General features: G+C 38.2%; 1 protein-coding gene, 1 long non-coding RNA gene and 1 pseudogene across 2 annotated transcripts; 2 read left to right on the top strand and 1 right to left on the bottom strand.

Annotated features, from left to right (window-relative positions):
* Positions 1–13149, bottom strand: part of LOC136675468 (polymeric immunoglobulin receptor-like) — a 252315-nt pseudogene that overhangs the window by 63646 nt on the left and 175520 nt on the right.
* Positions 4830–9000, top strand: LOC136676030 (polymeric immunoglobulin receptor-like). The gene is made up of 7 exons (XM_066652884.1): positions 4830–4873; positions 5789–6066; positions 6169–6459; positions 6562–6624; positions 7559–7611; positions 7770–7832; positions 8944–9000. Exons 1-7 carry the CDS (start codon positions 4830–4832, stop codon positions 8998–9000), a joined length of 849 nt encoding a protein of 282 aa, XP_066508981.1.
* LOC136675407 (uncharacterized) lies at positions 12483–12928 on the top strand. Its single transcript, XR_010796194.1, has 3 exons — positions 12483–12554; positions 12657–12695; positions 12783–12928. It is a non-coding gene; the product is annotated as an uncharacterized lncRNA (long non-coding RNA).

Below are 13149 nucleotides of genomic sequence, written 5' to 3' on the forward strand. Positions count from 1 at the left end.
TTTTCACCGAGCCGTCGAGTCCCGCTGTTTTAACCTCCGTGCTCCGGGTTTTGCTTCTTGTCCTCCCTGCGTCGTTGAAGGTAGGCTCGCTGGAAAGGGGATTCTTTCCAGGTTGAGTCAGACTCTCTTGGTCTTAGACGTGGTGACGTCGGTCGGGAGTTCCCTTTCTCGGAGGACTGCAGGCCTGGCTGGTCTTTCCCCTGAGTGGGGTGGCGTCTCAGAGTAGTTAGCTCGTCACTCGAGTCTCCAGCACTCTAAAAAGAGAACAGTTGATCCAACTTAATTGAATTGCTTCAATTGGTAACAAGTAATTCAATTAAGTTTATCCAACCTTTAAAGTTTTTTTAAGTTTAACCTTACAAAACTTAAACAATTAAGTTGGATAAACTTAATTGAATTACTTGTTACCAATTGAAGCAATTCAATTAAGTTGGTTCTTTTTAGAGTGAGGAGCTGTGCCCTCAGAAGTCGGCTTATAACGCTAATGTGTCCACTATCAACTAATCTGGGTGATATCTTATTCTGGCCACGAATAAGTTTCACCTGCTTTGATCAATCGTGAGATTAAACTTCGGTTGGGCGATAAAACATGAACACAATAAAAGAACAAAGGATTATTCGGAATTACTCGACGTTACTGGTGAATTTTCTTTCACACTCTAGCTAGCGCAAGACGTCTCCTTGGAAGCTGAGTGAGGTCCTTTTAGAGTCTTTGTTTCGTCGGAGTAAGGAAGATAAAAACGTCTCACTTGGAGAGGTTGAAAATTAGAGAGAGAGTGTAAGAGAGAGAGAGAGAGCGCGTAAGAGCACGCAAAGTAGAGTTCGGAGAAAGAGTGGAAGAGGAAGAGAGCGTAAGAGAGAGAGCGAAAATGAGTCGGCACCCTCTTTTCAAAGGTAACGCGGTCACGCCTTATTGGGAGGTGTCCTTCCTTTGATTGGATCCTGGGTCTGAGGCTCACGTGACTTGTTTCACGTTTCAGAGAGAGAAAGAAAAGATACACGTATACACAAAATTGAATAACATAAAAATTACTTATACATACTTGTGGTATAGCATAATATGTGTCCTGGATTATTAATATCAAACATCTACGTATATATATCTTGGGTACTTTATGATTACATCCCACTACAACATTATGTTAGAAGACATTAATTCATTTTCTTAATTAGAGACAGAAACTTTCTTTCATGATTGAAACAGTAATACACATCACTTCATTGGTTGGTAGACGTTCATCTGAGGGCAACAAAGAGTGACATTCATACATATCGCATACACATATTTATTAGAATTTGATTATTTCCGTTATGTATCTAGGTGACCTCAGGCGAGACGTGATTTTGCAAACGTCCACTTGGGGTCGCTGTTGGTCCATGTTGTTCGTCCTGTGCAGATGGTTACCGGGAGGTCAACCCGAGTTCAGTCAGTTTTACCGTCTGCCGATTTCCACACGAGATAACGTTTCGCCGTTTAGGCGCCACGGCCATAAAGAGTCCTTTTAACTCTGGTTTTCACCACTTTGTTTGTTCTTCTTTTGGTCTAACAGCATCATAAACTGGGTTCGTTATCTGGGGGCCGTAGCCAGGCGTCCTTTGATGCAGGCCTTAAGTGGGTGATTGTGTGTGTGTGTGGGTGCGTGTGTGTGTGTGTGTGTGTTAAAACGGGGTCTGCGCACACACTCACAAAAGAATGTGGGATTCTGTTACAAATTAGAGTGGAGAGTTCCTCACTCAGAATTCTTCATTTCTTGATCTGATCCATACTCCACTACAGTGTGATATTGAATTGTACATGCTTCATTGTGGGTCTCTTTAATGAACAATTTACAAAGGTCAAGTGACTTTATTCACTGCAGCAATGGAAACTCAAAGCTTATCTGGACTCTACTACCTGTGGGCCTCGGACTGCTGCTGTTCCTGATCTGTGTCATAAGATTCATATCAAGAAAACATACCAGTAAATATAAGTCAACATTTTCTTTATAGGCTCAGGCTTTTTAACCAAATGAACACTGTTTTACACCTAACTTTGTAATGTGATCCACTCATTCCATTTCTCAGAAGCAAATCAAACAGAGACCACAGAGAGGAGCAGTAACTCAGCAATTTACACAGTAAGTGCTGTGAATGATGGGTGGCTTCATGTTGTTTGAGTTCTAGTGTTCAAACACATAGTGCAGTAATTAGTATGGTGTATCATTGTGGATTTTTTCATTGGTGCTGTGTGTGTATATATACGTGTGTCTGTCTGTATGAAACAGAGCACTACAGGTGAAGATGCAGATATGTGCACTGCTGTGTCTAAGAAAAAGAAGGTAAGTATTTCTTTTTTATATCGACAAACATATAAACATGATTTTATTACAGAATCAGTACTAGATTTTCTCATCCTGAGTAAATAATGTCCACAGCCTTTGTCCGAAGTGACTCTGGGAACTGATGTGATCTACGGCAGTGTAGCCACTGAGGCCACAAATGAACCTGTAAGTGAACGTTTAAAAAGCTGTTGTTATAAATCACACCTTTATTTTAACCTGAAGTAGGTGAGATGTCGTCATGTATCTGAGCCCAGTAAGTGTTACTTCAATGGAGGTTCCTTAGTCTGACCATCACTTTAGCTGCTGAAAAAGCTTTTATCCTCTTTTACTTCTAAATCTGTCTCATTTTACAGCTCTCACCAGATGCTGGAGGTGATGAAATGCTGCCCAAATAAGAAGTGAGGCAGAATACCCCACATTATATTATGTTTTGTTTTGTTTGTTGGTTTTTTGTTTGTTTGTTAAACACTTAAACACTTTTCAGACTTCTGCTCATTGTTGCTTTTCTGTCTGTGTTGATTCCAGGTGTACACAGCTGTATTTCTCAACAAACAGCCAGAAGAGATCAATGACAAACAAGACACAAAACAAAGTATCCCCTTCAAAATAATGTCCTTTTGTGTGATTTCAAAGGTCAAAATAAGAATCCTCATCATAGTGGTCAGTGTAACTTAGCGGGTGTTTTAACCACTGTAGTATACCCACATGTATGTTAAAAAAAATCAATGTAAATATGTAATATGTGCACTGCTGAAAACCCATTCTTCCTGTGTTGAGATCATAAGAGATCTTTAGCCATCGTCAGAGTCCAGCCTGTATTCCATCCTCTGATCAATATTTATTCTTGAGTGTTTTCTGTAGAAAGACTCTGTGCTACAACTTTTTTAACGTTTGAGTAATATCTGCTTTTAAAATTAACAAAATATTATTCACCAGACTCTGTTGTCTTTAACAAACTTTTCCCCTAATATGTCCCACATTCAGTGTGTTTAATTCATTCAAAAAAATCTTTAACAACGCTTTAAGTGTGTAAATGTGTAAAAATGTGTTCTCTGGGTTGTGTATTTATTAGCACTTAGAAAAACACAGAAGCATTTTATTTTTCCACACAAAAATTAAACATCAAATATTATCCCAAATGCTGTAGTTTACATTTTCTCTGCTCTTTACCTAACCATCTCATCTCACACAGTCATTGGGGGACAGACTACCTCCTTATATCTCTCTCCATATCTCTAGTCATCTCTCCCGAAAGAGAGAGAAAGATTGATAGTTTCCTGTCCTTACAGGTTCCTTGCCCTAAACATTTCCTTCTTTGGGGCACAGACACAGAACATACGTATAAACTCAGAGAATAGAAATATTTCTTAATGCTGCTCTTAATATTAAATGTGCATAAAATACACATCAGAAGCAACAGCAGGGGAAGATTCTCCATGGAAAACCTTTCCTGTCCAAACAGGGATTCGGACAACTATTTTGCTCTGCAGCCTTGGGAATTCACCCAAGAAACAAACCAACACAAAAAACATGGACAGAATCATTAATGCGGTGTACAATACCACCACCTAGTGGATCGGTTAATAAATGTGACCGAGAGTAAGAAATATCGACCCTTTTGGTGCAGTTCCGAGCAGTGAGGTACCTTGGTAACTGCCAACCGACAATAACCCACAGATACTGCCACTGACAGCCGTTATCAGCAGAGGTTAAGACTTCGCCTATTTTGATGTTTCTCTGCTACATTAAATACTACAAAATTAACTTCCTGGAGTATTTAACATGGAAAGAAAAATCAAATATAAAGCTGGTGTGTAACATGGAATAGTTCTTGTACATTGATAGTCACTCAGTAAAAGCCGTCTACAGCCCCATAGTGTGCCCGTTTAAGGCGGAAATGAAAAGTTGAATAAAACGTCACAATGCTGCACCATTTAAAATGGAACAACTCATTTTAGTACATTTGTGTATCACTTTAATTTGAGGTCATTTAGTAAATCATAGACTGATACAGATCATTGTTATACGTTTATAAACAATATAAAATGTGTATGAACAATTTTCTGAAGAAAAAACCCAGACTATTCTTATTATAAACTGTACTATGTAACACAAACCAGTGAATGGACATACTTCATAAAAGGTAAGAATTGTGAATATTAATGTTTAAGTGCCTACAGGTGTGAGTGAATGTGTGTGTGGTGCCCTGTGATGGACTAGTGCCCCGTCCAGTGTGTGTCCCCACCTTGTGCCCATTGATTCTGGGTAGGCTCCAGACCCACGGCAACCCTGAACTGGATAAGCGTTTACAGACAGTGAATGAATCAAGTTATGTGATGCTTTTTTAGTGTTGTGTCAATGCAGTGTAAACATTACTGGTCCATTTATCCTGTAATTTGCACACAGCGTAAAGGGTAGTTTCTGCTTTTACATTAGGGGAAACTGTGAAAAATAAAAATGGAAATACAAGGTTATGTGTGAACCATATATAACTGGACAACACAGAATATGGCTGTGTCGTTAAAACTAAAGTACAAGAGGATCATACAGAGGTACACACGAGCAATATGTTCATGTGCTTTTTCAATATTATGTTCCAAAACCATGGTGTTAGTTGGGAGTTTCTCTGGAACTGCACTTATCAAAATTCTACAAATGTAGCTTAATTTACAAATGTACACACGTACACACACAAGTATATAAACATACAAATATTCTCCCTTGAGAATTAATGGCTCTCTGGAGAAAGATTTTTCTTGTTTATCTGCATTATCTTACTGTCATACTAGAAAGTAATCTAATGCTTCAGTTAGATTAACTTATTTATAAATAATATTTGTTTCAATAACAGAACATGTTTGTCTTATTCAGTTAATTGAGACACAACTACAAAAATATATTTTATCTTACATCTACTTTTCAGTTGATCTCTTTTTCTTCTTCTTCTTCTTTTTACAAAATATAATTATTTATTTTTTTGCAACAAGCATCAAAAAAACTTTGGTATTTCTAATCAATCTATTCAGAGCAGGAGAGGTTCAGAAACAGGAAGAACACTTCAGTCAAATGTACTTCACTCAGAGACAGGAAGAGTATTTGTGTCTGGAGCCTCTTACAGAAAGATGCACTTCTACTCCCTCATGAGTTCTTTAATTCTATCTGTGTTCTTCCTCTACATCTCAGGTAAGATCAATGCTGCATCATTCCTGTGCACTGGAGGTGTGTTCTTCACTCTCTCACTGCTTTAAATACACTTTGATTAACCCACCTGCTCCAGGGTGCAGAGTGGATACTGAATAATAACATTTAGGACGAGGGTGAAATGTGTTTGCTCAGTTATGACCAGTTTATTCCTCTGATATAGTTCTGAAGCAGTTCCTGAGTTGGAGTAACACTGTTGTACAATTTGACTTCTTCTCTGTAGAGTCTGAGAGTGTGAAGACACTGAGGAATGTAGCTGTAAAAAGAGGAGGATCTCTCACTATTCCATGTTTTTATGATGAACAATACAAATCAAACCCTAAATACTGGTGTAAGGGGTATTACTCGAGCTCCTGTGGAATAGTAGCATATGCAAACACAAGAGGAAGAACATCAGTCACTGATTATCCGACCCAGAACATGTTTACTGTGGAGCTCAACAGTCTCCAAGACTCTGAGTCTGGATATTATTGGTGCGCTGTGGAAATTAGAGGGAGTGGGACCCCAGATGACCGTGATTATTTGTACCTGACGGTCAGTGCAGGTAAGAAGTCTCTCTGTGTGAAGTAGAACCTGTTCACTGTAACTTAAAGCTTGTTTGATGGAGGACGTGTTTACAGCACTCATTCTCTGCCTCTTTATTCAGATCCTGCTGTGTCTGTGATAAACAGCAGAGTGAGTGGTCAGGAAGGGGACAGTGTCAGTGTCCAGTGTCTCTACAGAACTGATTCTAAGAATAAACAGAAGCAGTGGTGCAGATTTAGAGACTGGCGCTGCTTAACATCCCAGAATTTAGCAGTGCAGATCAGTGATGATGGGAGAGGAGCGGTCAGTGTGGAGATGAATGGACTGAAGAAGAGTGATGCTGGCTGGTACTGGTTCAGTGCAGGAGAAGTGGGAGTTACTGTTCACCTCACTGTCACTGAAAGACCTACAAGTAAGATTATTTGTATCTGAAACGCTGCACAGAACAAGAACACTGCAGATCTCTTATAGCCCACATTTGCCCTTGAATGATGGCATTTCTCATTTTCAACAGCAACAACAGCTGTGATTACAATTTCCTCAACTGAGAAAACCAGCATCAGTGAGACCACATCAGGTATGATCACAAAAGTGTGTCAGAATTGATCAAATTAATAAATTAATGTAATGAATATTTAATTTTCTAGGTGTTACAACTTTGACTAAAAATGAAGGGTCAACAACAGCAAATCAGTGAGTAGTGAACATCTATTAGAGCTACACTTTCATATCTCAGTGTAGTATACTTTTGCCCTTTGCTTTGTTACAGATCATATATTTTTAGTTCTAAAAAATAACTCTTCTGAACAGGTTCTGATATTGCATGAACACATCTAACCTTATGAATCTTATAAGGCTTGAGTCATCTACAGAGGCATCTTATATTATCTTAGACTATTTCTTGATTTTGAGTGTTGTCTGGGGGCCATTTGGACAGTGCAGCAGGTCTTTCCATCAAATAAAACAATTGTGCAGAGCAGTCTTTTTATTGTCAGCGTTTATAACCTGTGGTAAATTCACACCTCAGTATATCACTTGTGTTATCTGCTGAACATGTTAAACACTCAGCTGACAACAAGAGTGTGAACTACAAGTAATTCTCACTTAATGATAAACATTTATTGATTGTGTACTTTAGATACTGATGAAGCAGTTTCTTTGGCATGTAACTCTTCAGCTAAAAAATGCATTATTATGAGATTGTAACTATACACAGGAGAAGATGTGGAATATCCTGTGTCTGTTAGTGCTTTATTGCATTATTGTGTGGTAATGAATTTTTGTTAATTAACAACTTACACAGGTCATGTGACTTTATTCACTGCAACAGTCAAAACTCAAAGCTTATCTGGATTCTCCTGGCTGTAGGCCTCGGACTGCTCCTGCTCCTGGTCTGTGTAATAACCTTCATATTGAGAAAACGTTCCAGTAAGTATTTGTTGGCTCAGGCTTTTTAATCAACTGTACACTTTATTACACTCATCAGCACTCACTCCTTCTCTCTCTAACAGAAGCAAGTCAAACAGAGAGCAGAAAGAGGAGCAGTAACTCTGCAGTTCACACTGTAAGTGCTGTGAGTGATAGGGAGCTTCATGTTGTCTCAGGTCAGGTGTTTTGCAGGAGATAGTACTGTGCCTCTTTGGCATAGATTTTGTCTAATTAGTGTAGTTTATGTGTATTTGATTAGTGTAATAGGTGTATGTGTGTGTGTGTGTGAAATAGACGTCTACGGCTGAAGCTGAAGACTCAGAAACATACAGCTATCTGATTTTCAAAAAGAAGAAGGTAAGACTTTATCCTTTACATTCATTAACTGTTTTGCCTGAATGTATAGAACAGATTAACCAGCTCGAGACTTTATCAGAGCACCAGCGATCCTTTTGATTTCCCTGTCAGATCAGTTGATTTGAAACGTAATGTGCTTTCAGAGAAATTAATATGATACGTTTAGGTGTAATGAACCACAATGTATGATGTTAGTCATTTTATATATATATTTTTTATGTTATAAGATTATGAAACATTGTGTGTGTGTGTGTGTGTGTGTGTAAAAAGACCTCTACAGGTGAAGCTGAAGACTCAGTAACATACAGTACTCTGATTCCCAAAAAGAAGAAGGTAAGATTTTATTATCCACATCCATCTCCTTAAAAGCTGTATTTGATCTTGAGACCACAATATTTTTCATGGGAATTAGAGATGCCATCAGTTATCTGCACTAAATATTTATGAGAAATTGTCACTCTAGTCCTGTTATGTCTGTTTTCCTGGCCATGTGCTCTTGCACACAGTTCTGCTTGTTATTGTTCCTGTCCCCGCCCTAGTTCCACCTCCTCGTCAGTGTCTCATTTGTAATCCTTCCTCCTTGTGGTCTGTTCCAGGTGTCCCTTGTCTGCGTTGTATATTTAAGGTCCTTTGTGTTACTTCCTGTTTGTTGGACATTCCATATTAGTTTTGCTAGCTTCTGTCTTGGCTGTTACTCCCTTGAAGTCAGTCTTTGTGTCTCTCTTGTCTCATGTCTGTTTGTGTCTTTACTCTGTTTAGCTCTGTGTCCAAGTTTACACGGTTTAGTTCTGTGTTCAGGTTAGTCTGTTTAGCTTTCTCTGTCTGTTTAGCTCCCTCTATCTAGGTTTCTCAGTCCAGTTTCCTCTCTAAGTCTCTCTGTCCAGGTCACCCTGTCCAAATCTCTCTGTCTAGGTCTCTCCTTCTTTAAGTATTCTGTCTAGTTATCTTAGTCTGTCTCTGTATTGTTATCTTGTGTTGTAAATAAAAAGTCACTGTGTTTTAGCTGCCTGAAATACCTGATTCTGATGGAGGTTCTCAAGCCTAAGTCTTTAGTTTCTCTGTTGAAAGAGCTGAGACCTTCATTTATTTCTAAAACTGTCCCAATTTCCAGCTCTCTCCAGCAGCCGAAGATGATGCAGGGATCTACACCTCTGTGCTTCACAAGTAAGAGGTGAGTCCAAATGCACCATTCTTTATTATGTAATGGGTTTATTAACACATTTCAGCCAGTTTTTTTTTCTGTTCTGCCTGATTACAGGTGTATGCAGCCTCATTCATTCATTCATCCATCCATCCATCCATTATCTGTAACCGCTTATCCAATTTAGGGTCGCAGGGGGTCCAGAGCCTACCTGGAATCATTGGGCGCAAGGCGGGAATACACCCTGGAGGGGACGCCAGTCCTTCACAGGGCTCATTCATTGATTTATTGTCTGGAGCACGCACAATCTGATTTCCTCAAGTTGCTCTTGTTCCTGGAGCTACATCTATGAAGCAGATCCGGGACCAACAACCATCATATCCAATCAGATTTAGCGTTTCTTTATGATGTCATTAGAACTGCGACCATGTAAAAGAACCGCCAATATTCAGATCACATTTAATCTTGTTTGCAACGTCAAAACGGACTGCACTGTGTAAGATCGTAGATTTTCTGTAATTCGTAGTAATGTTTTTTTAAGTGAACTACAGGTTTTAGGTGTTGTGGATGGATGCATAATTTGAAGAGATGAGGGCTCTACTGCTACTGCGTATGAGCAGAGGGCATATTTACAGTTCACAATAATAATAGCTATGATGCTTTAAAAAGTTTTAATAATTTTATAGGCACAATAGTATTACAAACAACAGAACACAAGTAGTAAAAGTAAAGATACTACAGGTGCTGGTCATAAAATTAGAATATCATGAAAAAGTTGCTTTATTTCACTAATTCCATTCAAAAGTGAAACTTGCATTTTATACTCATTCATTACACTCAGACTGATATTTCAAGTGTTTCTTTTAATTTGAAGATTATAACGTACAACAAATGAAAACCCCAAATTCAGTGTCTCAGAAAATTAGAATATTACTTAAGACCAATACAAAAAAAGGATTCTCAGAAATGCTAGCCAAAAAAGAAGTTTGAACATGAAAAGTATGAGTATGTACAGCAATCCACTCAGTTGGGGCTCCTTTTGCCTGAATTACTGCAGCAATGTGGCGTGGCATGGAGTCGATCAGGCACTGCTTAGGTGTTATGAGAGCCCAGGCTGCTCTGATAGTGGTCTTGTTTTATAGCGTTGACCTTATTCAAACTCCTCCAATCTCTGATATTTGACTTAATGATATTAATTAAAATTTATAATTGGCTTAGGCAATTAAAACATTAATAATTAGTTTGAGAATGAATAATAATCATGCTAAATGAGTACGTCAGGATTTTCAGGAAAATAATGAACAAATTGCAAACACTGTGATTTCAAATAATGAGAGTTTTATTAATAAAGAGAAGATATTTAATTAACATAGCTTAGCCTTATAATCTCACGGTATCACCGCAGGGAAACTCGATTTTGACCTTAACCACTGCTTATAATAATAAACTTTTCTATTCTATATTATGTACTTTATTCCGTTCCATCACTACTTCACCAACTAAAAACAGATCCAGCCGAGACCAGAGAGAGGATCAGTGACACCACAGTTCACACAGTCAGTATTAATGCTGATAAGTGGCTCTTTTGTGCTCTTGTTGATTCTCTTGGATACTCCCCTGCTCAGATAGAGTTATTATTTTTGAGCTATGCGTCTTGCTGATGTTCTTTCCTTTGCCATGTCTTTGTTCTCTTTTTTCCTGTTATTAAAGTTTATTAGCTATAAATGCAGATTGATGTAATATTTACAGATTTTCTGTGTGTATTTGCCTTGTTCTCAGCTCTCTCATAGATTTGTGCTGTCACTTCTGTTCTTCTCTGGCTTTAGATTTGCAGCTTTTGAAGCCCATTTCTCAGTAAAATGATTTTGGTTGTTTAAACAATGGTAAGGTGTGTGTGTGTGTGTGTGTGTGTGTGTGTGTGTGTGTGTGTGTGTGTGTGTGTGTGTGTGTGTGTGTGTGTGTGTGTGTGTGTGTGTGTGTGTGTGTGTGTGTGTGTGTGTGTGTGTGTGTGTGTGTGTGTGTGTGTGTGATCTGAAGATTCAAAGACATACACTAAGGTGAAACCCAAAAAAAGGAAGGTAAGACTGTTCATCTGCCTTTAAACTTTATTTCATCACTGAAAAATTAAGAGACTGAGAAAGGTGTCTGTGACTTTATTGTATCATGTTTTTTCTGTTATTGTGGTTTTATGCATGTTTTTTTAAAAAAAGCCAGAATGGATCTATAAATTATCTTTGGCCTGTTTTACAATGAAAAACCATTAAAAAAGCACATTACTTCATGTTAGACCTAATTAAATATGTTGTGTTTTCAAAATAAACTAATTTAAATGCTACAACAGATTATAGAAAACGTTTTGACAGCGAAGTATTCACAACTTTCTCTTCCACAACAACTGAAATACATGCAGTAAATGACACCTTGTGATAAATTGTTTCAGGTGTTGGTTTTGTGTTTCCTGCAAACCAATCTTAGCCTATGCAGCAGTATATAGATCTTGCTTGTCTTTTCTTGTGTTTCAAAGTGTGTCACACATTCTCTTTTGGGAACAGATCAGTTTAAAAGAAGGCCAAGTCAGCCCCTGCACCTTCTTCTTTCACAGCCGTGGCTTTGAGCGTTGTCTTGTTGAAATGAGCATTGACGTCCTTAAAAAGGTCTCTTCTAGGAGGCAGCAGGTTGCATGTTTTAACATTAAAGTTAATGCAAGAACAAAGTTAATGCTAAAAAACCAGTGGTTATATCCACTCTTAAAAACAATTCTTGTCCCTCTATACTCTCCCTTAAATGCCCTAATCACAGAGTGGATGCATGAAATAGTAGAAACTAAAACATGGATCTTTTTTTCACAAAGTCTGTGCAAATTTAAAAATTACATGGTTTTTATTTTGAATTCTCCACCCAGTGCCAGCTTTTTCTGATTTACAGGTGTATGATAGAGGACAGTAACCAGAATGAACTTTGATCCAGTTCTGATAGTAATTGCTCCTCACTGGCATCAGACTAAGAGCGGCATGGTGGTGCAGCAGGTAGTGACACAGTCACAGGTTGTGGGTTCAAGTCCTGCTCCGGGTGACTGTGTGTGAGGAGTTTGGTGTGTTCTCCCTGTGTCCGCATGGGTTTCTTCTGGGTGCTCTGTTTTCTTCCCACGGTTCAAAAACACACGTTGGTAGGTGGATCGGGACTCATAAAAGTGTCTGTAGGTGTGAGTGAGTGGTCTACAGATTGTAGGATTGGGAAGGAGCAAGTCCAAGCAGTTAGTGAAGTACTGCTCTGTCTTAGCAGTTACAGGGAGCCTGTGCTGTATATATGGAGAAGACAATGTTACCTCTATCCATGAGAAATGTATATTGTGAATTTAATCATGAACTTTGTAAAGGTTTTGGATTTTACAAGTCAAATCCAAATTAAGTATTAAAATGTAACAGAATTCTGCAGTTGACAGCTCAGTAATGTATATGATTACTGAAACATTATCAGACTGACTTATCAATAGTAATAACTATCCACAGCTTTCATCTGCAGCAGCTCAGGAAACTGACTTTATCTACGTCAATGTAGCCTCAGCTTCCAAAAATACAACTGTAAGTGACTTTAATGTCATAAATTAGATTTCAGTTTAGATTTAAAGTAAGCAGAGAGATCCTTTTATTTCTAAAGCGTCTCCATTTTCCAAATCTCTCCAGCTGCCGGGGACGATGCAGTGATGTAAAATTCTGTAAGAGGTGAGTCAAAAAACGTATTATCTGATGGGTTTATTACACTTTTTAGAATGTTTCTAATTGATTTTGTTGTTTCTGTGCTGATTGCAGTTGTGCATGGCTATATTTCGGAACAAAATACCAGACCACATCATTTGCAAAGAAGAAGGATGCTGCAGTTCAGTTCAAACAAATCAAAGAATTCATCACAAAACACCAAAAAAACATCAGTGAAGTGGATGTAAAGATTACTATGATATACCCATGTGTAATTTTCATATATTAAAGTAAATATGTGCATTGGTGAATACATTAATTCATCACATATTTTAGGAGAGCCCATAGTCATCACCTTCTATTCCTTCTGACCACTGCAGGGTCTTGAAACAGTTTTCTGTAAATGGCCTGTTGCCTCTGTTCTCCAACTCTAGTTTTAAAATCTGTGAACTTTGTGCCTTTCTCATTTTTTAACACTTGC

The sequence above is a fragment of the Hoplias malabaricus genome, chromosome X1 (assembly GCF_029633855.1).
Source record: "Hoplias malabaricus isolate fHopMal1 chromosome X1, fHopMal1.hap1, whole genome shotgun sequence".
NCBI lineage: Eukaryota > Metazoa > Chordata > Actinopteri > Characiformes > Erythrinidae > Hoplias > Hoplias malabaricus.

What these genes read in the sequence shown, in the direction of transcription:
- LOC136676030 (XM_066652884.1), top strand. Translation starts at nt 4,830, where the DNA reads ATGGCTGTGTCGTTAAAACTAAAGTACAAGAGGATCATACAGAG. An exon ending in TACAAGAGGATCATACAGAG is followed by an intron (nt 4,874 to 5,788) that starts GTACACACGAGC and finishes AGCTGTAAAAAG; the next exon opens with AGGAGGATCTCTCACTATTC. An exon ending in TGATTTTCAAAAAGAAGAAG is followed by an intron (nt 7,833 to 8,943) that starts GTAAGACTTTAT and finishes CCCAATTTCCAG; the next exon opens with CTCTCTCCAGCAGCCGAAGA.